This window comes from Sus scrofa, chromosome 15, assembly GCF_000003025.6.
Source record: "Sus scrofa isolate TJ Tabasco breed Duroc chromosome 15, Sscrofa11.1, whole genome shotgun sequence".
NCBI classification, from domain to species: domain Eukaryota; kingdom Metazoa; phylum Chordata; class Mammalia; order Artiodactyla; family Suidae; genus Sus; species Sus scrofa.
Genome location: NC_010457.5, coordinates 133812847 through 133840002, shown reverse-complemented (window position 1 = coordinate 133840002; position 27156 = coordinate 133812847). Strand labels below are relative to the sequence as shown.

Here is a 27156-nt window from a genome sequence, read left to right as displayed (position 1 = left end):
GTCTAGGCAAAGCCCAGGCCGAAAGGGAACCGCTAATCACAAAAACCAACATAAAATGAAGAGTTAAACATAGAATCTGCATTAAACTAGCTGCAATGGCAGCGGACGTGGAGGAGATGGGACCAGAGCGGCAGCCTGGGGCTGGGCAGGGGCAATGGCCTTTGAGGGCCAGGAGGGGGGCAGTGTACCTTGGGGGCGGGGGAGTCCTAGGAGGCCATCATCACAAAGGATCCCAAATCCTTGGAAAATCCCGGGAAGCCCCATACGACCACAAAGCCCTCAGGGCAGTCAGAGTGCACGAGGCTCCAGGTCTCCCTTGGCTGACCCTTGGTCTAACCCAAGGCAGGACGTCTAAGGGGGGTGCAAAGGGGTGGGCCTGCCAGTGCGAGCACGGGGTGGCGGTGGGGCGGAAATACCTCGGAGCCCTCGCTCAGGTCTTCGGTGACGGTAGAAGAGGAGGCCGGCCGGGGCAGCTTGGTCTCGTAGGCCATGACGCTCCACCTGCCAGCGCAGAGGCAGCCCCCGCAGGTCAGCCCCGCCCCGCCCCCCACCCCGCCCCGCAGGCCTGGCCCCGCCCCCTTCCCCGCCTCCCGGCCGGGGGGGGGGGGGGGGGGGCGTGATCTTCGCAGGGCTCGAACTTCCTTTCTAAGCCCTTTATCTTGACTCCCTATTCTGCCTCCTCACTGAGCTGAGAACAAGCGTCAGGACCAGCTGAACACCGAAGCCCCAGCGGAGGGGGAAGGTCCCCACCGCGTTGCTTCTGGGGAAAACGGGCATCTCTCCGCAGAGCTAAAGGCGCTCTCCGGGGTCGGAGCCCTTCCCAGCCTCCAAAGGCACGCGGGCCTCCTCAGCGGAGAAGAACCGGCAGAGGCGAGGCGGCGGCGGCGGGAGGGTGTTCCAATTCACGCCTGCGAGTCACAACCGCGGGATCCCGCGAGGCGACACGAGGCGTCTTCGGCAACACCACGTTCCCACAGGCTGGGATCAGTGAGGTCATAACACAAGCTCGGCACCAAGAGCAGCCCGCTGGAGAAGGGCGCCAAGGTATTTAAACACGGAGAGCAACTGTGCACACGTCAGACCCTTCAGGGACTGCGGGACTGCTGGAGAAGGAGGCTCTGCTGACAGTACCAGACGAGGCTGCAACGCCCAGAGGGGACAGGGCCGCCTTCTCCAGCAGCCCAGGGCACGGGGCCTGGCCCAGTGGGACCTGACCACTCCAGGGCACGCTTCTGTCTGATAGCGCTTCATCATCTGAGCAGATGATGAGCACCACCAGAAAAAGAGAATCCTGGCTCACGTCAACTTTTTCAAGTAGCTGCAGAGAGCCTACGATGTCCAGGGACCCCGGGCTGAGAACACCTGGTCAAGGGGACCCAGGCGGCAGGAGGACGTCCCCACCACTCACCTGTCCAACATCTTGGTGCTGGCTCTTTCCAGCTTCTCCAAGATCTGCGGGAGCTGCGTGTCGTCGTCACAGGCCGAGCCCCAGCCTAACACGCGAGCCAGGTCGTTCCCCGTGCCGAGGGGCAGCACTCCCAGCTGACACTGAGACACAGCGGGCAAGAGGGAACGTCAAACACCCTCCTTCTCCCCCACGGTGCATGAGGTCTGATCTGTCGGTGTGGTGCTCACGTTCCCGGCAGAGCCACGAGGCAGCACGGACGTCTCCCCTGCCCACAGGCCTGCTCCTCAGCTGTAGCCACATCCACATTCAAGCATCCACAGTCTCCCTGACCTACACCCCCCCCACCTGCAGAGCTGTGGCCACAGTCCTCCCCGATGATCCAGTGTCTGAACTCCTGAAGAATCATCCACGACCCCCTTCTGCCTCTTTCTCCACCCACAATAGCACCTCCACGCCACGTTCATCTTCCCCAAACAACCACAGTGTCGCTTCCCTCCTCTAATGGCATCTTCCATGGCTCTGAGTCCTCTGGAGACAGGAGCCAGGACTTCCGAGGTCTGGCCGTCACACTCCAGCACGCCCCAGTGCTACCAAGTTGTCTATGCACCCCTCCACCTGCCGCCCCCAGAGACCCTCTGCAAAGCTCAGGCCCCACCCTCCACTTGACAGTCCCACCCTGAGCCCCCAGGAAATCCCACCTCCCCAGTTCCATGCTTACTAGGAAGCTCCCCAGACTGAGGAGGGGCCCAAGACACTCAGGAGGTGCATGAGCAGACCTGCCCAAGGGACAGCCCCTGGGAGGAGTGGGCAGATGGAGCCCCAAGCCAGCCAAGATGGGCACAGTGACACATACTGCTGTGCTGGGCACTCTAGGGTGGCAGGACCGAGCTCCAGGGGTGAGCCAGAAATGAAGACGGAGGGTGAGGGAAGGCTCAGGAACTACCGTCAGATCTCCAGCTTGGACATCTGGCGGATGATATTTCCAGACTCTAAGGAGCCGGGGATGGGGCTGGGGCTAGGGCTGGGCTGCGAGGGGGGAGGGTGAGGAGGGGGCCTCAGTGTGGGGAATGCCAGGCCTAAGGCCCGACCAGGCACACAGGAAGGTCCAGGGAAAGCCTGGGATTTGGCCCTGGGGGACAGCTCTGAGTCCTGGTCTCCAGGACAGAGGTGGAGCAGGAGCCCTGCACGTGCTAGGAGGACCCGTGAGGAGGAACAGGAAGACAAGGAACACTGAAGGGGACCAGGGAAGGGGACCGGAGGATCAAGGGCCACAGAGAAGCCAGAGGAGATGACTGCTCACTGCACTCCGCTGAATGCATGAAACCCTGTCTTCCGGACTCATGATCATGAACTTGGTAACAATCTTGGAAGTGAACAAAACTTTAAAAATGGCCCTAAGTGTACTACTACGCCAACGCCACCACTAGGGGGCAGTGCTCCCCTTCCTGAGCAACCAGCCTTCCTTGAGCCAGTTACCTGCCCCAAGCGTCCCCTCTCCAGCACCACTCCCGCCAGGATGCCCCACCTACAAAGACCACCCACACACTGAAGGACAAATGACAAACTAGGAAAAACAGGACCAACAGGAGCTGACATCCCTAACATGACAATAATTATTAGAAATCAATTTTTTAAAAGGTAGTTACCCCAACAGAAAACTAGGTTAAAAAGGGCATAAATAGCCGAGTCATTTAAAAATTCATAGTTAATTGAAACATGCCATTTTCTGTCTACTAAGTTGGAAAAAAACTAAAAAGATGTACCATGGATAGCATATGGGAAAGACAGTTTTATGAGCATCCGGAACAGCCCTGGAGAACAGTTTGGCGATACCTCCCAAAATTTAAATTGGGGTGCTCTTTGAAGGAGAACATAACTGGGACGGTGTGTACGTGGCTTTCACCAGTGCTGCCTTTATGAAGGAATCTAAGCGGCTGTCACTGGGGGAGGCTGGCGGAAAACCGTCACAGAGATCTGCTTTCACTGATGGGTCGAGAGGTGCCCACAACGTGCTGATTAAACCCTGACTGAGAACATACAAAACCAGCATATACTATGCTAGATGAGCATGAGCTCATTTCAATTCAAACCGCATTACGCACAGGACTATATGTATTTTGATAGAGGTCTGAAGGATAGTTACTGAAATAAATGTCAGGAGTGGTTAATCATGGGGGGGCGGAGCTGGAGTAGAACATCTATTTTTAATACTGAAAACAAGAACCAAAGGAAACCTAAGTCCAATGAGCCCTAACTCTGACCTGAAGTTCAGTGCACCCTGACCCCTGCTCACCAGCAGCAGGGTCAGGCAGGCAACGATGTCACTGCCCACCCAGGAGCCGCCCAGACCTGCCCGAGCCAGCTCCTGGGAACTGGAGCCATCTGTGTCAGCCCCCATCAGGCTACCGGCTCTTCCCTCCAGGAGCTTCCCGAGGGGATGTGGAGCATCACGGAGACGACACTGCCTCTCTGTAAGGGTGGCAGTGCTCTCTCTCCCCTGGGGCTGGGCCCCTCCACACCCAGGTACCTGCTTGTGAAGGTTGAGGCTGTCGATTTCAGAGAGGACCCAACCGACACTGCCATCCCCACCGCACACCAGAATCCGGAAGGTGTCAAACTTCTGGAATAAGCGTAAGCTGCAGAGAAAACAGACACCGATGAAACGAGGTCCATTCTGAGGGACAAATGATGGCCAGTTAGTCCCAGGCTGAGAAGCCCCCTCCTGTGAAAAAGCCTCTCAGAGGCCAGAGCCCAGCTGTGTGCTCAGGCTCTGCCCACTGGGGCCGCCAAGCACCTGAGAGCAAAGGCCTCCCACCCGCAGCCCCTGGGCCTGCGCTCAGCCAGCTCCCACCCACGTCACGCAGAGCCCGTGCTGCAGGACCTGCACTTCACCTGCTCTCGGGGTCACTCCGTCCCCCCAGGCAACTGACCCCCGCCCCCCTCGTAACTCCATCCCCGTCTCCTTCCTGGGCTCCTCCCAGTCATCCTGCCCCTTGCTCACAGAGTCCCTCCCAGGACACCCCGCAGCCATCTGCTCACTCCCCGGCCTCCTCCTGAGTGGCCTACCAGGCACTGGTGACCCCTCGGCTTTCCTGGAGGGCAGCACTCGCACCTGTCCACCAGAGCGTGCGGCACCCTCGCTCCTCCTAGGTTTCCTTCCCGGAGAAAGGCAGCGCCGCCACCAACCCAGTTGGCGGGCTGGCCCCGGGGCCCAAGTGGAGGCCATCGCCTCCTCTCTGCCAGTCCCTGCAAGGTCACCTGCCTGCCCACATCTCCTGTAGGACAACTCCACTTTGTGCCACGTGTCACCTTCCCAAGACCAGTCTTGCCAGGTGTCTGGCTTTGGAAGCTGCCACTCAGCTCCAGAAAAGGTTCAAACCTTGGGGCCAACAGCTGCCTGCCATCTGCCCAACTCCTGCTGCCCCACCTCAGCACTCTCACCTCTGCGTGAGTGCCACCTTCTGCCTAGAGGGCTGTCCCCCGGCTCTGTCGCTGTTACAACCAATTCTGCCCACAGGCTGGCTCAGCAAAGAAACTGAGACCCCTGTCCAAGCCCCTCCCCTGGGTTCCCAAAGGACCTGCACACCGCGCAGCCAGTGCGACAGACCGCCCGGCCTGGCCGTCTCCACCAGCCCCCTGCAGGCAGGATGCCACCTTAATCGGCCTTGCATCTGGCACAGCCTGAGCCAGGAAGGCTCGAGAAGCCTCAGACAACAAACAGGAACGGGGGACAGGGCACACAGCTCGGGGCATAAACAGAGGGGGCCTGCAGCAGCCCCTGGCCTTTGGGGTGGGGAAGAAACAGCCGCACGTGTCCTCCGGGAACACTAACCCTGCGCCAGCCTCTGCTCTCTGGAGAAAGGACATGGGACCAGAATCAGGAAACGAAGCGGCAGCAGTTTTGTTAGGAACGGCATGAGGGCAAGACCGCTTCCCAGAGGCGGAGCTCACCAGGCAGGCCCTGCTGCCCTCGGCGGGTCAGCGCCCGTGTCGTCTGCCCTCGTTCTCAGCACCTACGACGTCCTGCGGGCCGTGCACGTCTCAGAGTCAACGTGCGCTCACTGCCCAGTCCCCTGCACGGCACCCGCCCAACGCCACCCCAGGGCACTTCCCGGAGGCCTGGCGCCACAGGAGCAGCGGCTGGCACCTACACCACAGGGCTGCGTGGGCCCTCCACTGGGAAGGGGGAGCCCGGCCCCAGGCTCACGTCACAGCAGCCCCGGGCTCCAAAGACACCGCTCCCAGGAGGCTGCCAGGAGCACACGCCGGAGCCTGGCTCCTTCCCCAGCACCATCCTGCACAACCTCCCTCACCGCCTGGGCCTCACGGTGCTCCCACCTCAAGCTGGGCCTCCAGAGAGGAGGGAGTTCGCGCAAAGCCAGAATTTACGGGAGCAACGTTTTCCACAAATCTGTGAAACGTACACAACCAGAGCAACACACGTCGGAGCTCGAGCTCTGCCCCGTACACTGGGCCTTGCACACCTGCATGCCTCTGCACCTGCAACTGAGCCAACTCCCGTGCCCCCAAAAACAGAAAGCCTCCTTTCTGGCCCCACTGGGGAAAAGCTTTCTCCTCAATACCGAGCAGCCACGTGAAAGAACGAGGCAGATCTGTAACCACCGCCAGCAAAGCAGGTCCGCACTGTCGTCTGCTGTAAAAAGCGCACTGCACGTCAGCAGGTCACCCAGGACCCCCTCTGCTCTAAGAGTCTGCGCGTGCGCACAGCGGAACCTCGCGTGGGCAAGTCAGAAGGACACGTTAACTCTGAACCATTCTGGTGGCACCTCTGCCAGGGGAAATCTGGGAAGAGGACAGTTCGAGAAAGAGAACTTTTATCTATTTAAAATTTTCCCTATCTTTGAATCTTAAAATGAGCATGCATTATCTTCAGTGTTTACATGCTTCCTACCCGAGGTGGGGGCCTCCGTTCATGAGGTCAAAGACCTGGGCCGGGTTCAGCAGCTGCTTGAATCTTCTGAGGAACTTCACACCCTGGTTGTCCCCGCTTTTGGAATTGACGAAGACCAGCAGTGGACTCGTGCAGGACGGAGGACATGTGGCCTTCCAGAAGCCTGGTGTGAGGATGGAGGAGGACGGGAGAAAACGTGAGAGCCGGGAAAGACAGCCGGGCGCGCGCAGTCGTGTACCGAGCAGACACCCGGTGGACCCAGAACTCAGAGCTGCACGTCCAGGAGCCAGCCCGAGGCTACGGCTGTGGCCGGTGCAGGGGGACGCAAGGCCCGCCGGGCTGACCTCACCTTTGCAGGACTCTAAACGTCAGAGGCTGCTCTCAGCCTGGCACAGCGGAGCCCCTGAGGGCCCACCAACGCCAAACGTGCCATCGGGCACCCACTGGACAAGCCAGAACAGGGACAAGAGGGTAAGAAGAACCGCTACTAGTATGACGGGGTCACTCTGCTGTAGAGCAGAAAGCGACGGAACATGAACCCAAAGACCCACTACGAGATGCAGCCTAGCTGATGGACAGCTCGACCTCAGCGGCTCACGTCTGATGAAGCAGCAGCTGAGACTCTAGCACCAAAGGACCTACCACCTTCGAGAAGCCCGTGGTCTCGAGTCCAAGGTGCCCAGCAGCCCAGCCATGAGGACACCGTTTACCACCTCAGTACACAACTGCCCTCCCCCCAGTGCCTGAGCCCGACCTCGACCTCCCCCCGACCACACCTCGAAGTCACCAAGATGACCAATTCCAGAGTCGGGGTGGAGGGGGGGCACACCGAGCAGGAGAGCAAGGGGCACCCACCGTCGGAATCGATGCTGTTGAGAGCGGTGGGCGGGATGACCGACACTTTGCACAGGCCCAGCGGGCACTTGGTCACCAGGGAGTCTTTACATGCCGTGTGCACCTGAAACATGGGCCCACGGGTCACAAGGGGGCGCTGGCCTCCCTCCCACACACCAGACGCCGCCCCCCCGCCCCCCGGGCAGCCACGCTCACTCACCATGGCCTTGCACCAGAGGCAGCGCCAGTCCTGCAGGCGCAGGACGCTGCCGCAGGTCTTGTCACACACCGTGCACTTGGCGCTCACGGGCAGGTTCCCCTCCAGCCACTGGTGAGGCATGGCAATCTGCAACCACGGAGAGACACACTGGGGGCGCCCCGCAGCCCTCCACGCGGCCCCAGGGGGTCCTTGGGGCAAAACGCTCCAACGTGGACTCCGCCAAGTCACTCATCTCTGCTCGCTTGGGTGGAGCGGGCTCTGCAGGGCACTGTCCACACCGCCCTCCCCCGACCCCCGGCACCCATGACGCACAGCTCAGGGGGGCCCCAAATCCCAGCGTGACCAACTCAGAGGAAACCCTGCCCTCTTTCCGCTCCAGGAAGAGAACCGAGCACAGGCCCACGGGGGGAGGGCTGTGCGGGGTCCCCTGTGCCTACCCCGTCCTCGTCCTCAATGATGTCCTTCCCGATGGAGGCCAGCGTGGTCCACTTGCAGTTGCTGGTGGCTCGCACAGCACAGCGTTTGTGGGCCTTAAATTTACACACTGTGAGAGAAGGAACACGTTAACCTGGGAGCCTCGCGTCTGCCGGGGCCTCCCCTGCTGGAGGAGGAGGCGGGCTGGGGTGAACGGTCCTGGCTGCCTGGGAAAGCTGGGGCCCAGCAGGTACGGTTGGTCTGGTTATAAGCTGAACCACCAGGATACGCGCAGAGACTGATCACCGTGAGCCTAGGAGTCCCGTCTGGCCAGGGGGTGCCCGGCTTTCTGTAAAGAGCCAGAGAGTAAGCAGCTTGGGCTTGCGGACCAACTACCCAACTCTGCCCTGCAGCACGCTGGCCGCAGTGGCCGCACGTCACATGTGGACGCTGAAGTTTAAATTTCATGGGATTTTCTGCATCACAAAACAGGTGTCTTCTTTTGCTATTTTCTAATCTTTCAAAATTGTAAAAAGCATTCTTAAGCTCACAGCCTGTATGAAATCAGGCAGCAGGTGGGACCTGGGCTGGAAGCCACAGTTTGCCTTGCTCTGCTCCTGCCCAAAAACAGGCCCCTGCCCTCTAGAGCCAGGGGACAATTTTTGATCCACAAGCCAGGGCAACCCAGAGAGAGGGGGCCACCGCAACCCAGAGAGAGGGGGCCACCGCAACCCAGAGAGAGGGGGCCACCGCAACCCAGAGAGAGAGGAGGGGCCACCACAACCCAGAGAGGGCCACAGACGTCTTACACCTCTTCTCCCTCTGTGTCCTCTGGGTTTCTTCCCGTGTCTCATTACTAAGCCACCCTGTCCCGTTACTAGGAAAATAATTTGTCAGAGACTCCTCAGGAGACAAAATAAGGAGAGGGTCATACAAACACTTTCCTCCTGATGGACCTGTGGTGACCACGTCTGAGTCTCCAGGGCTTTGTCCCATCAAACCTCAGGCCACCCTCCCCAGCAGAAAGCTCGTCATCCGTACCTTCACAGGACAGCCCGTGGGACGTGACCCCAGACAGAGCCTCGCGACACACGTTGCAGTAGGTCGGCCTCGCGTGGGAACAGGCGTACCAGTTGTGCATCCCTGAGAAATGGTCCATGCTGTACTGGGTAGGCTGGAGGCACAGAACAAAGACGGCACAGGTGAGACGTCCCTTTGACACTCCTAAACGTGCTGACTTGGACAAGACTCAACGAAGCGTCCGAGGGAGGAGAGGAGGACAGGGGTCTGGTGGCCCACAGGATGAGCAACCACAGGATGAGCCCTCATCATTCAAGGGCCACGCCGAGAACATGCTCCGGACCATGCACCCCACACGTGGGGACGGCAGATTACCCGGGACGGGGGACAGGAAGGACGCTTTTCTTCTCTCACCTCAAAGTGCTCCCTGTTCTGGACAGTCTTCAGGGCTGCAATCCAATCTTCCATCTCTTTTCTGTTGTCAGCACACAGGATGAGTTTCCTACATGGAGTGATGACCTAGAGAGAGAAAGAAACACGTGAGCTGTGTTCACGAGCAAAGGACACGTGCTGCAATGACAAAAACGTCTTAAAAACGGACTTTCACGACATACACAGGTTTTTTTCCCCATGAAGAAGTACTGTTTCTGTTTATGAACAGAACAAAAAAATGGTTATTATGGGTCATTAAAAATCAAGAACAATCTCAAACCCCAAAACCCAATCAAATTTAGATTACAGATTCACCAAAAATCAACTGAAGTGGACAGTCACCAGCTATTTCCCAGTTAGACATGGTACTCAGTCATGGAAAATCTTTTTAAAAAGAAAAGAGAACCGTTTCCATTGCTCCAAAGAGCTCACAAACTGCCCCCCAAGCACCTGAAGGAGTCTGGTTACTCTGAGAATTTCGTAAGCATTGCCAATGTATCATACATAAATATTCTTCAAAAAAACCTTTAGTATATGGCAACAGAACAACAGCCAGCTACTACAGTGAGGCCTGAACAACTTAAATGGAAATGAGTCATGAACCTGGTTAAAAATCAACAAGTGAAAGTACATCTACAACATATAAAGAGTTTTTATAAATCAACAGAAAACAAAAGGCTATGAACCTGTATTTCACAGAAGAAACACAAAATGGCTAATAAAGGAAAGAAAAGAGGCTTAACTGCTCTCATCGCTGAGACACAAAAGAAATTAAAATTAGCAAAGTAGTTTTCACCTATTGGGTTGGCACAGCTTTTAGACGTGATAATCCAGCGTTGAAAAGGTGTGCAAGAGAAGAGGGCTCCTCAAGTACTGACAGGAGGCAGAGGATGCGCGATTTAGAGAAAAATCCGACAACGTCTATCAAATGTTTTAAAGTCATAACCTCTTACCTAATTCGTTTAGTCATGATGTCAAATTATCTACATGGTCCCAAAGTCGAACTGACAAAATAAGGCACAGACCTTATTTATATGTACCCTCAACCCAGCTCCCTCCCTTCCCCAAAGGCAGCCTCGCGAATACCTACAGCATGGTTTATCCTATTTAAGATGCATGCACTCATGCTCTCCGCCTTCAAAACAACAGCAAAGCACAGACGCTTTTCTTCACCCTCTTCTCCGTTCACTTCATCTCAGTCGGCCCTTGAACAATCCGGGTTTGAACTGCAAGGGTCTCTTCATTCATACATAGATATTTTTTTTCAACAGCAAATACCCCCCGATCTGTGATCTGCCGAATCCACAGATGCGAACCGTGGATAAGGAAGAACCCGAGCAAAGGAGAGCTGATTATAAGTTCTGCACGGATTGTCCACTGTACAGAGGGCCTGTGCCCCTAACCTCCGCAGGCTCACATCCTGGCCATCACTCCTCATCAGCAGGCCGTGATCGCTCACTCTTCCCACAGCTGCTCGGGCGCCAGGCTCTACTCAGCCAGTGCCCTGTTAACGGCAAGTCCGTGCTGCGAGACTCCTTTGCTGTTTCACACACAGCACCACAGCAAACGGCATGGATGTTTACATGAACTTTTTACTATTTTTACTGGGGTATTCCTGGGATAAATTCCTAGCAGTGGAACCGCCCTGGCAAAGAAGAAATGAATATGTAATCCTGTTCCTACTGCCAAGTCCCCCTCCAGGGGGGCTGCACCAGTTTGCGCTCCCACCAGCAGTGTCAGGAAAATGTCTACTTCCTCATGGATTCACCAATAAAATATGAGATTTAACTTTTGGATTTTGCCCCTCTTACAGCTTTAATTTTTACTAGAAAGACCCAATTTAGGAGCACCCAACCTAAGTTACTAAATGACCATGTTTCAGGCTCAGAAAATTTAGAAGCAGTGTTTCACAGATTTTCTCTTCCGTGATTTCCATAAACTACCTACAAAGCTTAATCACCAAAGGGGATTAATTGGAACCGGGTCTCAAACCCATGGTGCCAGTCACTCTCCCACATGACCAGGGTAACTAGCCTAAGCCCACGCAGGGGCTGGGCTGGGTGTGGAAACAGGCAAGGCCAGGAGAGGGTGGGGGACATGGAAAGGGAGCAGGCAGACGCCTGGAGCAGCTGCGTCCCCTCCTGGGGTCGGGTGGGAGAGACAGCACAGAGCCTGTACCCCAGCAAGCAGCCTGTACCCCAGTGTCGACACCACCCATTCTCCCAGCCGATGCTTACTGGGGGTCTGCTCTGACCCAGGCTCCCAAGCCCACGACGGGCAAGGTTCCTACTCACGCAGATCTTATACTAGGGAGAGAAGGCAAACCAGAAAACAACTCAGACACCGGCAGGAGACAAGAGGAGGAAGTGGGTCGTGTGCAAGGGGAACGGCGGGTGCTCCGGACAGGCGGTCAAGGCAGGCCGAGGCAGCCTGGCAATCTCCAATGGCCTGGGGTCGGTGCAGAAAGAATCTTCTTTTTTCTTTTTGCTTGTTTTTCTTTTCTCTTTTTAAGGCCACACCCATGGCATTTGGAAGTTCCTGAGCCAGGAACTGAATCCGAGCCTTAGCTTCGACCTACACCACAGCTCCAGAAACACTGGATCATTTAACCCACTGTGCCAGGCCCAGGGATCATGCCTCTGCAGTGAGCTGAGCTGCTGCAGTCGGATTCTTTGGGGGGGGCTTTTTAGGGCCGAACCTGCGGCGTATGAAGTTCCCAGGCTAGGGGTCAAATCAGAGCTATAGCCACCTGCCTACATCGCAGCCCCAGCAGCGCCAGATCTGAGCCATGTCTTTGATCTTCACCAGAGCTCACAGCAACATCAGATCCTTAAGTCACTCAGAGAGAGGCCAGGGATCGAACCCACGTTCTCATGGATACTTGCTGGGTTCATTACCGCTGAGCCATGATGGGAACTTCTGTGCAGTTGGACTCTTAACCCACTATGCCACAGTGGGAACTCTAACAATGAGACTTGTTTATGCCCATTCTATTTTAGGTCTTGACCAACAAATGATGTCCAAGAACCTCTTTTCAGCCTTCTTTAAAAACAAACAAACTCTTGTGTCTATTTGAAGAAGCCTCAGACAGACTCGGATCTGAACCCCACCTGGCCAGTGGCTGGATGGGAAATGTTTCTCTTCTGGAAAGGGAGGAGATGATAAAAACTAACCCACAGGGCTGTCACGGGACTGAATGGGACCAGACGTGGGCAGGACCCAGCAGGTGGCTGCCACGTGGCGTTCAGGACGCACCTGTGCATCGGAAGCCCTGCAAGCTGTGTAACTTGACGCTGCCTCCCCTCCCTGTGCCTCCCTCACGCATCTGAAAACCTGGGGCACTGATGGTGACGTCACACCCTAGCTCTGCTGCGAGGTTTGGGGCAGGGACCAAAGGCTGAGAACAGCCCACCCCTGTTCCTCTTGGTGTTACTCCAGACTCCAGGTCCCAGTCTGGAGGTAGTTCTCTCTGGAAGAACCAAAGATGGCTCTTCATGTGACGTCTTCCTGGGGACCGTTCTGGGGCCAAGAGTCCACCTCCCAGATTTTGAGAATCATCACAGAAGACCCCCGCCAAAGAAAATCCAACCGCTGCTTCTCTCCAATCACGCCCTGCCACCACAAGACAGATCCCTATTTCTTTTCTTTTCTTTTTTTCTGTCTTTTTGCCTTTTCTAGGGCCACTCCCGAGGCATATGGAGGTTCCCAGGCTAGGGGTCTAATCGGAGCTGTAGCCGCCGGCCTACGCCACAGCCACAGCAACACGGGATCCAAGCTGAGTCTGCAACCTACACCACAGCTCACAGCAATGCCGGATCCTTAACGCACTGAGCAAGGCCAGGGATGGAACCTGCAACTTCATGGTTCCTAGTCGGATTCGTTAACCACTGCGCCACCACAAGACAGATCCCTATTTCTTAGCTGCCCACAGGACGGCTCATAACTCCATCTCCTTGGAGGCTCCTGCTCCCCTTGGTCTCCTTCCAGCCCTGGGAAGCTTCCCACACACCAGCCAGCAGTCCTGCACACCCAGCCCCGATGCAGGGGGCGAGGGGACAGTCTCCTCAGGAGGAAGGGAAATGGGAAGCTGTTTCTGAGACACCACAGGACAGGACTTCCTACTTGACCCCTCGGTTCTGGAAAGAGAGTGGGCAAGACGAGACCCAGGAGAGAAGCAGGTGTGGGATGAGACCATGGCAGGAAGAAGGCAGGATTCAGGAGAGATGTCCTAAGGACCACAGCCAATACCATGGCTCCTAGAAGCCAAGGAATGGTGTGAAAAAAAAAAAACCCAAAAAACTAAAACTATTCCCCAAACCTAACCTTCACCAGGAAAGACTTTTTTTTTTTTTTTTTCCTTTTTTTGTCTTTTCTAGGGCTGCGCCCATGGCATATGGAGGTTCCCAGGCTAGGGGTCTAATCGGAGATACAGCCGCCGGCCTATGCCACTGCCACAGCAACGCAGGATCCGAGCCACATATGTGACCTACACCACAGCTCACAGCAAGGCCGGATCCTTAACCCACTGAGCGAGGCCAGGGATCAAACCTGAAACCTCACGGTTCCTAGTTGGATTTGATAACCACTGAGCCACGACGGGAACTCCAGGAAAGACTTTAGAGACCAAAAGACACTCCATATTTTTCAAACAAATTTGTATGGTAAGAAATAACAGCTCACAGGATTAAGTGAACATGAAAGGTAAATATAAATTCCAAGTAGGGTAATAACTTAGTGAACTTGATAGGACAAATCAGTGACACCACAGAGTCCCAGGGGGCCAGGCCCATGACTGGAATAAGCAGACCTGGTACCAAGGACGGAGCAGAGCAATACAAGGGAGCGAGAAGACAGACAGCTACCCGAAAACTCGAGCGTGAAGGGACACCACAGACCAAAGTCGGAAAATGAATGAAACACAAAGGCCATCATGGAGCAAGAATAGAGAAATGGTGGAAGCATTTCTCACGTAATCCTCTGAGGAGGCGGAAGCGCAGCAAATAGGCCTGAATTCTAGACACTTGCTGGAATTCTCCTGAGGTGGAAGAATTTAAAAACCAAGCAGAGAAAGAGGCAGCACACCCCTGACAGGAAAGTGGACGAAAGACTCCAACAGTCACCACACAACAGTTCCTATCAAGTGGTCAGCAAGGGACACACTTATCACAACACTAAAGTCAGATAACTACACTCGGTAAGACTTTCAAAAAGGGACAAAACGAAGAAAGAAAAGGTGCCCGACTTGATGAGTCATCTGGGAAGCAGAAATTAAAATCCCAGTGTGACAGACCTTTCCTGGTGGCTGAACTAAAAAAGTCTTCAATATCAAAAGACTCTATCTGGGAGTTCCTGTTGGGGCTCAGTGGTTAACAAACCTGACTAGTATCCATGAGGATGTGGGATCGATCCCTGGCCTCACTCAGTGGGTTAAGGATCCAGTGTTGCCATGAGCTATGGCTGTGGCGTAGGCCAGCAGCTGTAGCTCAAATTCGACCTCTAGCCTGGGAGTTTCCATAAGCCTCAGGGCAGCCCTAAAAACAAACAAGCACACAAACAAAAAAAACAGTATCAAGTTTTTGTGGAGCAACTACAAGCTCAAGCAGTGCTGGTGAGAATGTGATATGGCACAACTACTTTGGAAAACCGTAAAGCTGAACTTATGGTCAACAATGGCACAGTGATTCCACACACATGCCCAAGTGAAATGCAAATGTGTATCCTTCTCGACAAGACACAGACAAGAAGGTCCACGGCGTCACTACTCTTAACAGGCCTGCTCGAGGCACAACCCAAATGCCCGCACAGATAAAGTAGATAAATGCACTGTAATGTTTTCACACCAGGAAACGCTTGTCACTGCAATCACGCGAGGAGAGTTTCAATGCAAAAGAAGCCAGACGTATGGACTGTTCACTTGACTGCATTTTGCATATATAAAGTATTAAAAAAAACCAAAACAGCAGTTCCCATTGTGGCTCGGTGGGTTAAGAACCTGACTAGTATCCATGAGGATGCGGGTTCAATCCCTGGCCTTGCTCAGTGGGTTAAGGATCCCGCGTTGCCATGAGCTGTGTGGCAGAGGTCACAGATGCAGCTCAGATCCCACATTGCTGTGGCTTTGGCCTAGGACCCCTAGCCTGGGAACTTCCATATGCCACGGGTACGGCCCTAAAAAGCAAATAAACAAACAAGTAACACTAACCTTTAGGGTTGGCAGCTGGATCTCGTAGTTGCTTTGGGGAAGAGACACCAAAGAGAGCCACCAGGAGCTGCTAATGCACCTTGATTGGGAACATTTGTCAAGCTCATGTGTTACCAGTGCATAGGCCATACCTCAGTAAAAAGAACCATGGAATAAAACCAACCATGTAACTCAATCAAAAGAAAAATGACAGAGCTGCCCAGAGCCCGGACAAAATCTGGTTAGAAAACTAAATGTACGAGAAACAAAAGAAGATGGAAGTGTACAAATATGAGAGACGGGCAGAGATCTATGAAAATAGTGGCTAGATCTTAAACAGGAAAAAAAATGCTCAGCCTTACTCAGCAGATAAATGCAAATTAAAACTGCAAGATACCTTTTACCTACAAAGTTCATAGAGATCAAAAGTTTGACAACACGCTGTTAAGTCTCATACATTTGAGGTGTAAATAATACAACCACAGAGAACATTTGGTGAAATCTGGCAAACTTTAAAACATACAGCTTTGTCTTGCAACACTGTTTCTACAAATGCGCCCTCTTGAGAACGGACAGAGCACACACGAGGTTATTCATGAAAGTTCATGGTAAAGACCAAAGGAACAACTCAAATAAGGATCAAGGGACGCCTGGCAGGGAGCTGGCAACCTAAGCTATGGGGCTTCGCACTAACTGGACGATCACACAGCCCTAAACAGACTGAAGCGCCTTACTCCTCACACACTTAGGGAGCAAGCCCTAAGATACACTGTTAGGCGCTCGAAGCAAATTGCAGGAATAGTACGGGTGGTGTGGGCGCAGAGGGAAAAGTGGCCCAGTCGCCTCTGAGAAGGGACCTCTGAAGCCTGGGAAACTTACCTTGTCGTCCTTTTAGCTCTGTACCATGTACATGCATTATCCACTCAAAAAATAATTACTAAAAAGAGCATAAAGCGAGTTGTCTTGTGGCACAGGGGGATGGGGTTCGGGCATTGTCACTGCAGCATGCAGATTCCACTCCTGGCCTGGGAACGCCCATGTGCTGCAGGCGATGCCAAAAATAAACAAATTTGATTTAATGTTCTTAAAAACGGAATTTATTTTTTAAAAACAGCAAAAAGCCTTAAGTTTATACTATATGCTGAAGACATATATTGTTTTGTTTATTAATGTTTGCTTCCATCCTTTCACACAAATGGTCTAAGGCACCGAAGCCAGGCAAGTACCTTCCACGTCGTGGGAAGAGTTAGCCCAGCGGTTACGAAAGCACGGGCAGCAGTCTTTGGGACATCAAGGAGGAGGAGGAAACCTGCTGGGAGCATCCAGGGGCGGCGTCTCGGTGGAGAAGGTGGGCTGGAGCTACACACAGGGCTGAAAAGACAGGGACACAGTGAAGCGGGTGTCGGCAGCCGCTCCCCTGCTCCAGCACCAGGCAGTGCTGGGACATCTGGTGGGTGTGGACAGGTACCCGTTCGTCCCACCTGGTCTGATGGGGTAGGTACCAGGACAGGAAACTGAGGCCTGCCAAGTGAACTGCCCCAAGCCCCACAGGCAACAGCAGGGGCCGGGACTCGGGGCAGGCCAGCTCAGGCCCAGCTCCCAGCTCTCCACCTGGATGCACGTGAGCGGTGCCAGGAATGGCACGGATGCCGGCAGTGAGGGGAACTGGCAGTCACCAAGCGTTCTCCTAGGCTCACTTACAAGCAGTTTCGGGCCCATTGCATTTCCTTCTTGGAAGGGATGCTGGCCTGGAGGATCAGCACAAGGATGACAGGACATCTCCGAGTCATCTGACCACTGCCCTTCCCACTCTGACGAGGTTCCCGGAGATCGAAATAGACACTGGAGGAATACGATCTGGGGGACGATGACAAGGACACCCGTGATTCACAGCGACGTCCTGTCCAGCAGTTCCTAACCACGGGTTTGGACGTGCCTCTCATTTGCAAATGAGACCTTAAATGACAACTAGACCGAGACCCTGCAAACTCCGTCGTGCTGGAACCACGGGCCAAACCAAACAACCTTGCCAGTAATAACGGCAAGGCCCTGAGCCTGGGGTGGTCCAGAGGCCACGACAAGCAGGACAAGGCGGGGCAGATGTGCAGCCTGGGTCATCCTACTTCACAGATGAAAAAATTAACAGCCACCGGCAGGCTGCTTCCAGGAAGATGGTTAGCCATCTTTCCCTTGTTCCTCTGGCTACAGGTAACTAACCCCCGGGACATCAGATATACAATTAGATATAAATATGAGACGGCTCTCAAGGGTGGAGAGGAAGGGGCTGAGGAAGGACAAGGCCCTGAGCTCTCTGGGGTCTCTGTCCCACACATCCAAGACGCGGGGCTGAAGAAGCCCGGCCAGAAACACCAATGAGTATGGAAGGAATTTAAAAACTCACCAAAAGCCTGCCCTCTTCAGCCATGGCTCCAGGAAGGGGAGCCTAACAGGACAATATCAACTCAGAGAAGAGCCAGTAACCACTCTGCTCCAGCCAAACACCACGGAAACAACTGGGGCCCCCACACTCCCCTCCTCAGGCGGCAATGAAGCTGCAGCACCTGCCACGTGTTGTCTAGAAAAGACCAAGCCGGGACTTTCACACCTGCCAGCCACCCCTCCACCGTGTCAGAGGACACACAGAGGCAAATAAGTACATGAAAAGCTATTCAACATCACTAGCCCTTAAGAAAGTGCTGACAGAAATCACAACATAATGTGACTATCCACCTCACTGGAATGGCTACAATAAAAAGCGACACCACCAAATTCTGGAGAAGGTGTGGAAAACTGGCCCGTACTGTACAGTCAGTCTGCGAAACAGTTTGGCAGTTTCTTAAAACTAAACATGAAACTATAAGACAACCCTGCGATTACACTCTTGGGCATGTATCCCAAAGCAATGAAGACTTACATTCACACGAAAACCTGCCCATGAATGTTCAGAGCAGCTTTACTCACAATCACCGAAAAACGGAAACGACCCAGGTGTCCTCCAGTGGTCAATGATTAAACTCACAGTGGTGCGCCCATTCCACGGAACCCCACCCTGTACAAAGAGGAACTCTCACCCCACAGCCTGGAGGGATCTCCAGGAAGCTCTGCGGGGTGGAAAAGGCCTCTACCTGATTCCTCATATACAACATTTCTGAGATAACAAAATTGCAGGTTGTTGGCTGCAGGAGTTAAGGACAGGGGTGTGGCTATGAAAGGACAGGCAGGGCAACCCTGACGAGATGGAATGGTCTGGATCCTGGCCGTACCGGTGTCAGCGTTCCAGGGGTGATATTTTACTACAGTTTTGCAAGATGTTACCGACAGGTAGAACTGGGCAAAGGACACACGGGATCTGCATTATTTCAATTCCATGTGACTCTACCATGATCTCAAAATAAAAGCTTTCCTTAAAAGTGCGTAACCACAGGGAGTTCCCATCGTGGCACAGCGGAAACGAATCCAACTAGGAACCACGAGGTTGCAGGTTCGATCCCTGGCCTTGCTCAGTGGGTTGGGGATCTGGTGTTGCCATGAGCTGTGGTATAGGTCATAGACGCAGCTCGGATCTGGTGTTGCTATGGCTGTGGCGTAGGCCGGCGGCTGTAGCTCCAATTCAACCCCTAGCCTGGGAACCTCCATTATGCCGCGGGAGCGGCCCTAAAAAGCAAAAAGAAAAAAAGAAAAAAAAAAAAAAGGTATGAATCCACATAACTAGCAAGGACCTGCTGTACAGCACAGGGAAATCTATTCAGTATTCTGTAGTGACTTATATGGGAAAAGAATCTGAAAAAGAATGGACATATGTATATGTACGACTGATCCACTTTGCTGTCCACTTGAAACTTAACACAACGTTGTACGTCAGCTACACGCCAATACCATTTTGGGAAAAAGTAACCACAATCAACAACATTTTCTGATATCTAAATACATTGAAATTATATGTTGAACACTCAGAACAATGCTCTGTTTCTTAAGAACAGGAGCATGTGTGGTCTCGGCAGAGATTAAAAGTACAATCTTATCTTGCTAAAGTCCTTTATTTGTAGGTGGTGCAAACTGGTAAAACCTCTGACCTGCCAAGGGGATTATTTATGCAGACACACCCTGAGTAACCTTCTCAAAGGAAAACAAATTGGGTCCTCGTATGACACTGACACGAGGGCCCCATTGCTCCTGTTTTCACGCTGGGACACGTGGCCTGGTAGCCACACCTGCCCAAGGCAGAGCACCGGAAACCGGAAACGGCAGGACTCACTTCTCCACACAGCAGTGCCTGCGAGAGCAGCAGCGGAGCCATGTCTCAGGTCAGCCATGAGCCACAGGCCCCGCGCTCAAACGGCACCACACTTCCCGAGTGGGCCGGCCCGGCACCCCACCAACAGCAGGTGTGCTCTGGGAGCGACCAGAACCCCGCCAGCCAAGCTGCCCCGGCTCCAGACCCACACAGCCCACTGCCCAGCAGACAGGCCCCACGCACACCCCGAGACAGGCCCTCCTGCCAACGCCCCCCGGAGGCCTCAACCTCCTCTCCCACACTCAACCCTCATCTTCAGGCTCCACACTCTCCCTTTCTTCTCAGAAATAAATCCGGGCAGTCTTCCGTGTCAACAAACGACAAGCTTCCACTCAAATGCAGACAGGAAACAAATACTGGGATAAAGAAGTAAATGAAACAGCATCGAGAGCAGCGGCTGGTGGGAGAGTCAGAGACCAGGAAGAGGTCGGGGTCAAGGCGGGCCTCCTGGGAAAGCCGGGAAGGACGCGGAGGGGAGGCGCCCGGAGCAGGAGTGCAGCCCATGGCTGGAGCAAGCGCACCGGGCGGCCTGGAGAAGCAGCATGCCTGCCGCGGGGTGCCGTGTGGGCGGCGGGAGAGCTGCAGCTCTTCCTCCGAGTGGAATGGGGGGGGCCGTAGAGGTCTTCAGCAGAAGGCTGACATCTGATTTGGATTTCAAATGCATTACTCTGGGAGTTCTCTTGTGGCACAGCAAGGTAAGGAGCTGGCATTGTCACTGCTGTGACTCAAATCGCTGCTGTGGCGTGGGTTCAATCCCTGGCCCAGGAACTTGCACACGCTGTGGGCATGGCCAAAAAAACAGGAAAAATTAAAAGTTTTATAGAGCAATTGAACAAAATCTCATCAAGCTAAAAATGTGCACACCTAACAGGTGTCCCAATATGCCTAGAGAAACCCACGCCATGTGCCAGGAGACAAGTACAGGACTGTTCTCAGCAGCAGCAGAAGCACCAGCTGTAATGGTGAAATCCGGGCAAAGTCAACAGGGGGATGCATCATACACTGGACCCCAGTGTAAGCCACATAATTAACCCTGGGAGTCTGAGTGTCAACTTGGACTGTCCTTACTTGGGAAAGGCTCTGAAGCTCATGTCCCACTCCCTGGAAATTCTGATTTAATTCTAGGAATCAGCAATCAATCATGAAAACCTTGAACCACTTAACTAAAGATGACTGTATCCTCATGGGTAAGTCTCAGAAACACAATGCTGGATGAGAAAAAAGCAAGCTGCAGGAGATGTGTATTGTGACACCTTTTATTAGAAATTTTTAGGAGTTCCCATCGTGGCGCAGCGGAAACAAATCTGACTAGGAACCATGAGGTTGCAGGTTCGATCCCTGGCCTCACTCAGTGGCTCCAGGACCTGGCGTTGCTGTGAGCTGTGTTATAGGTCGCAGATGCAGCCTGGATCTGACGTTGCTGTGGCTGTGGCATAGGCTGGCAGCTGTAGTGCCAATTGGACCCCCAGCCTGGGAATCTCCATATGCTGTGGAAATGGCCCCAAAAAGCAAGACTAAACTATACACAGTATTGTTTATATCTATAAATATGAGTAGAGAAAGTATAAAAAGCATGCAAACAAATGATAAACACCAAACTCAGAATGGGGGTGACTGCGGGGGAGGGGGCAGGAGGAGAACCGGATGGGAAATTAATACAAAGAACTCCAAGTAGGTTTGTAATTTTCCTTCTCGGGCTGGAAGTGTACACAATTATCATGCTACTTTTTAAATGCCTGAAATATTCAATAATTTTTTTTTAAATGTTATATGCTTTGACAAAAAAAAAAAAATGCTGAAATATCCTAGCTAGGGCTAGAGATACATACACTATGTTTTGTGTTTATGGTATTTGTACACACACACACACAGGAACAGAGTATGTATAGTTCATTATACTTACGATTTATAGTATAAATTTATAGTTTGCCTTGTGGTTTGAGCTTAGCCTTACAGAAGGGAATGGGTCAGCCCGAAACCATGCCTGCACACAGATTCGGATTCTGCTGGTCAAACCGCGGAATCTCTGGGAGCCTGACCTTGGCGGCCAAGTGCTCATTCACTCGCTGCCGCACAGAACGGCCGCCCCCAGGGCTGGCATGGCAGTCACACACCCGCCCGCCTCCGGGCCTCCGTGGCTGCCAGGCATTGCATGGCAGACACAACTGTTCCTCATTTGCCTCTCAAATTTCTCTTAACGAGCTGGCTGAATGTGTGAAAGTAAGGCTGATGCTTGATGAGGGAGCAAGGGGGTGGCGCTGGCCGGACCGCTCAGAAGGAAGCTTTCAGAGACCAACAAAGAAGCTTCTCTCCCAACACACCCCCTTCCATGAACCCTTGGGGCGGCAGCCACCAGAACCCCAGAAACTGCCTTTCTGAAGATTCTCAAAGCACGGGGCCTGCTGCTCAAAGGACAGGCCAGCTCTCGAAGCCTCAGTGATGGGATGAAGGGCGTGCAGGGGGCGGTACAGCATAGCAGTCACACAGACCGAGACGGCAGAGGCACAAATGACTCGTCCCTCGAGGCCTCAGCTTCTTAACCTACAAACTGGGGAGCAGTGCCTGCCCCTCAGGGTCCCCACTCCCACCCCCATGAATGAGACACTACTGCTGTGGTGGCAGGAGCTGTCACCTGCTGTCCTCCAGCAGAAAGGCACTGGTCCAAAGGCCAGCACAGGTCAGAGCATGTGAGGCGATGAAGAGAGCAAATGATTGGCTTCCAGCTGCTCCCACAGCGAGATGACACGGACACAGCAGACAGCTGGGCGCAGGGACACCCATGGAGCAGCCCACGTGGGCCTCTGGTCAACAGGTGCCTAAAGCACAGTCTGACACCACTGGGCAAAAATCACCCACTTCTCCAGCACTGTGACCAGGGAGTGAGCGCTCCCCCAGGCAGACTGCTTCCAGGCTCCAGGTGCTTGGGGACCTGGGTGAAACCCTCCTGTGACAAAGCTCAGACAATGGCACTCCTCTCAGAGAAGCTCATTGACCTGCAGGCTTTCCATCTGGCTGCAAGGTGACCAGAGAGCACTTCTGGCGCGTGGGTGAAGTCACACCACCACGCCGGGGGCTTTAAAACCCCAGTCTTCTGCTTCTAAGAAACAGACGAAAAGCAGCCCTCCTGAGAACCTCCCATCGTCCACAACCCACCCCACTCCGTTCGTCTTAAACGCTTGTGATGGTAACTCGTGCCGCACAGCTTCCCACGGCCCGACCGCCCACCACCACCCGGAGCTCCTACCTGCCACCCTGCCTCTTCAGAGCATCTTCCAACTGCGCGAAGTGGACCGGAATCGAAGTGGCCTAGCAGAAACGAAACTCGGGTTTGAAAGCCGAGGGGCAAGAACCCAAGGGTCACTGGAGCAGACCAGAGACGGAGTGTGCCTGTCAGCGCGGCACGGTTCAGCCACCAACAGAAAGAGGAGCAATGGGCAGTGTCCACGCAGGATTAGGAACCTGGAACTACTCGGCTAAATATAGCTCCCGGGCCTGCGGGGCCTGGGAAGGTGGCCGAGAACAAGCACGTGGCACACTTCCTGTTACTCACATCCTGCTTCTCCGATGCGCCCGACACACTGGATGGCCAGACCCAAGCCCCTACCTGGAAGCCCCCCGAGACAGGCTACTCACAACAGCTGGGACGTGCGTAGACAACGGACTTCCTCACACAGGATCACACGAAACACAAAAATAGACACCACCGCACAAACAAGCTCCCGGAGGTGCCTGGGGGAAAGCAGCTCAGGACGCAGGGCCAGACTCCCAGGCCCCCACCCTGTTCTCTGCCCCCCGAAGAAGAAGCAGGCACCGCTTTCCCTTCCGAGGCTGCACCTCACCTCGTCTCAGGGCAGCTTTGGGGGCTAAGAGGGGGTCCCCACCACTGTGACTCACCCACCCAGGGCCCAGGGTCCCCTCCGCCCTGCCCATCTCCCAACTCTCCTAGGACACCAGCCCTAGGGACCCCAGGACGGTCAGGCAGGGAGCAAAGCCAACTGGGTCGCAGGTCAAAATCACATGTAATCTATCAGAAGACGGGTTTTTCAAAAGGAACAAAAGGTTAACTAAAGCAAAAGTTATACCTAAAACTGAAATGTGACAAAGAGCGTTATTTATCTAGTGGGTATTTCAACAGAGCTTCATCAGCTTTGAAACGTGTTTGATGTGAGGGAAACCTTGGAGACGAGAGACTGCCCTGAGCAGAGGGCCCCTGGGCTGGGGTAGGGGGTGTCATCGCCTTGAAGAACCCCCAGGGGTAGGGGTGGTGCCCCAGATGGCAATTCCCCAACAGTAGGCAGGGAGACAAGAGACCAACAGGCAGAAGGCAGAATACAAACAAATGAAACCTAACATGCCTCTGAGAGCAGAACACTAGAAAGAGCCTAAATCTCCAAAAACTGGGGAATGGCGAAATACATAAATAATGACACGTTCACACAACAGAATACCATTTAGACAAGTTTAAAAAGGGTGATGAGAACGCATATTTATGCACAGAGGTGTTCATCATATAAATTTTAACAGCAGGCTACAAATTAGCATGCATAATTGATGCCACTTTTTGGAAAACTAAAGTAGAGGTACTGGTATTCACTGGAAAATCCCTAAAGTCTATGTCTCTATCAGGGTCTCAGCTGCAGCACTACTGACACTGTGAGCCCAGCAACTGTAGGGGCTGTGCCCACAGCACTGCAGGGAGCTGAGCAGCATCAGGGACACGCCAGGAGTGTGCCCTCAACCCCCACCCCCATCCAGCTGTCACAGCCCCAAATGTCTCCACTGCCCGAGGTCCTCCTGTGGGCAGACCTCACCTCCCCCCCTCCTTAACCGTCCCCATGTTTGAGAACCTCAGGTCTCTACAGCAGTTTTCGTGTCTGGGATCTCAGTGATAAGACTTCTGAGGGTTTTTTATTTGTTTTGGGTTATGTGTACTTAATTATTTATCAGGAACTGGTCATTTGTATTAAAAAGCAAATAAAAGAGCAGTCTCAGCATCAGTAAAGCATTACAGGTGTTTTTGCTGTAATGCAAAATTTGAGTTGCTGAAAATCCTCACATTCTACAAGTGAACAATAAAAATAGTAAGTCTCCTGGCAAAGGATGAGCTGGGGCAGACCGCTCACATCTTGGCAATGCTGCAGCCAAAGATTAACAAAACAGCAATCCTAGTGCCAACACCAGTGCTGCGCAGACTTTGAGAGTACATAAGGAAATACTACAGTAAACACTGCACTTTACCTTTCAAAAAAAATGAAGGCACTTCATGAATGGAGTCGCTTAGCTAAGTGCATACAGAATTAGGGTTCAAACACTTGAGCACAGACCCCAAGCCCAGGGCTATGCTCCCCCGTGGCTGGCCACATCCTGCTGCTTTCAGCTGGTGGGTGAGTGCACTTATTGTTCGAGAAACACGCCACAGCAGAAAGGACTGCACCTCCCTCCTGGCTACTGCACAGAAGGAACAATTAGCTCCAAGTCATTAGTTCAAACACCTAGAATTATTATCATCCCAGTGATAATAATAATTACCCAGCAAAGTACCCTGGTAACGGGTCTTGAAGGATGTGGGGATGAAAGAACTGGATGGGAGTGATTCAGCTGTCAAATCTGACAGCCGCCATGCTATCGTAATTGACCTGCTTCCCTCTGGCAGTATTTGATTATAAATCTGCATGTACCCAAGTGCATCTACAGTAACCTTACAGTTAACAGTTATCTAGGAGGGGAGAGAACTCATAACCAACTTCTCCAGCCCAAGGTCGGCCCACCATGCCCTGTTCTAATCATTGAAGGTCAAGGTGATTAAGCAGTCAGACTTCCCAGAGCAAAGCGGCCTGAGGTAAGTGCACCTGTATTTGCTGACTTGCCAGGTGTGTCCTCCTTGGGACAAAGTCTCATGCCCACCTTCACTGATGAGCTGGTCTCAGGCTGTTTATACGTTCAGTAAACTATGGACTAGTTACCAGGCGGCACGCCAGGAAACAAGCAAAATACCAAAAGGAAAAAACAAGGTTTACACAGAATTTATACATATATATTTAAAGGGTAGGACACATAAAGCCTTAGAAAACTGAAGGTGACATCTCATGCTTTTTTCTTTTCCTTCTGGTTTTCTGTATTTTCCAAAATACCTACAGTAAGAGGTATTTTTAAATTATCTATACTTGTTTTTTTCCTACAAAATCAGTGTCTGGAACAACAACCACCAGCAGCCTATACAACTAGCACTTCTCTTCTTCCTCACCAACTGCCCACGCTGTCCCAAAGGCCTCTAGATGCCTGGCTGAGCGGGCACACGTCCCCCAGCCCTGCACTGGGGACGCGGAGGGGATATGCCAGCCAGCACGCAGCAGGGGGCTTCCAGGAAAGCTCTCCCAGAGGGTGACACGGTGGCAGCCTCCCCTGCTGCCTGCTCCCTACCACGAGGGGACATTGAGATCCCGCCGGCTGTGGGCTCCATGCTGATAGGACTGCTGGCCCCGAGTCTTTTCAAGGAGATAAAATCAAACCTCCACCTTATTTAAGCCACTGTCACCTGGGTTTCCTTTTTTTTTTTTTTTTGTCTTTTTGTCTTTTCTAGGGCTGCACCCTCAGCATATGGGGGTTCCCAGGCTAGGGGTCGAATCGGAGCTGTAGCTGCCGGCCTACACCACAGCCACAGCAACGCGGGATCCAAGCAGCATCTGCGACCTATACCACAGCTCACGGCAACGCCGGATCCTTAACCCACTGAGCAAGGCCAGGGATCGAACCCACAACCTCATGGTTCCTAGTCGGATTCATTAACCACTGAGCCACGATGGGAACTCCCCACCTGGGTTTTCTTTAATGCTTCAAATCTAATCTGAACTGAGACACCACCCCATCACCACAGAGAAGGAAACTGAGGCCCAGAGACTGAGCCTTCTTCGTGCTCCAGGTAAAGAACGTGATTGACTCCGTTACAGAAGAACTGGCAACTCTCCACTCAAATGGCGGCGCACCGAGGCGCCTGCTGTAATAGACGACGGTAATAACACCACCGCAGATCCAGTCTGAGGACTCCGGTCCCGCCAGGCCAACCTCTCCCGGCCGCCTGGTCTTTGAATACAGTTTGACTGGAACACAGCCACACCTGCTCGTAACACCCAGTCTCTGGCTGCCGCATGTGGCCCTGGAGATCCAACAGCCAGCAAGGCCTAAAAGACCTGGCCCTTCAGAGCAGTGCGCTGCTAACCTCGGATATAAGTCACTCCACACCATCTTAGGGGGAACACAGAGAGACCTGCTGTCTGTAGATAAACAAGGACTTACTATACAGCACAAGGAACTTGTATTTAAAATCTTGTAATGACCAATAATGAAAGAGAATATATAGTACGCATAAACAAACCACCTTGCTGTACACCTGAAACGACCACCGCATTGTAAATTCACTTCAATTAAAAAATGAGTTTTAGGG

General features: G+C 53.3%; 1 protein-coding gene across 7 annotated transcripts in view; it reads right to left on the bottom strand.

Annotated features, from left to right (window-relative positions):
• DGKD (diacylglycerol kinase delta) overlaps positions 1-27156 on the bottom strand; it is a 118456-nt gene that overhangs the window by 27802 nt on the left and 63498 nt on the right. For 5 of the 7 annotated variants that reach the window (XM_021075023.1, XM_021075026.1, XM_021075028.1 and 2 more), the window contains 9 exons: positions 9223-9327; positions 8830-8962; positions 7812-7918; positions 7375-7500; positions 7176-7278; positions 6321-6483; positions 3936-4044; positions 1409-1548; positions 417-501 (listed from right to left, as the gene is read on the bottom strand). In XM_021075023.1, coding sequence (XP_020930682.1) covers positions 417-501; positions 1409-1548; positions 3936-4044; positions 6321-6483; positions 7176-7278; positions 7375-7500; positions 7812-7918; positions 8830-8962; positions 9223-9327 — 1071 coding nt within the window. Of the gene's footprint in view, positions 1-416; positions 502-1408; positions 1549-3935; positions 4045-6320; positions 6484-7175; positions 7279-7374; positions 7501-7811; positions 7919-8829; positions 8963-9222; positions 9328-16647; positions 16793-17122; positions 18902-27156 lie in introns of those variants that run through there. The other 2 variants (XM_021075024.1, XM_021075022.1) reach the window with 2 other exon arrangements.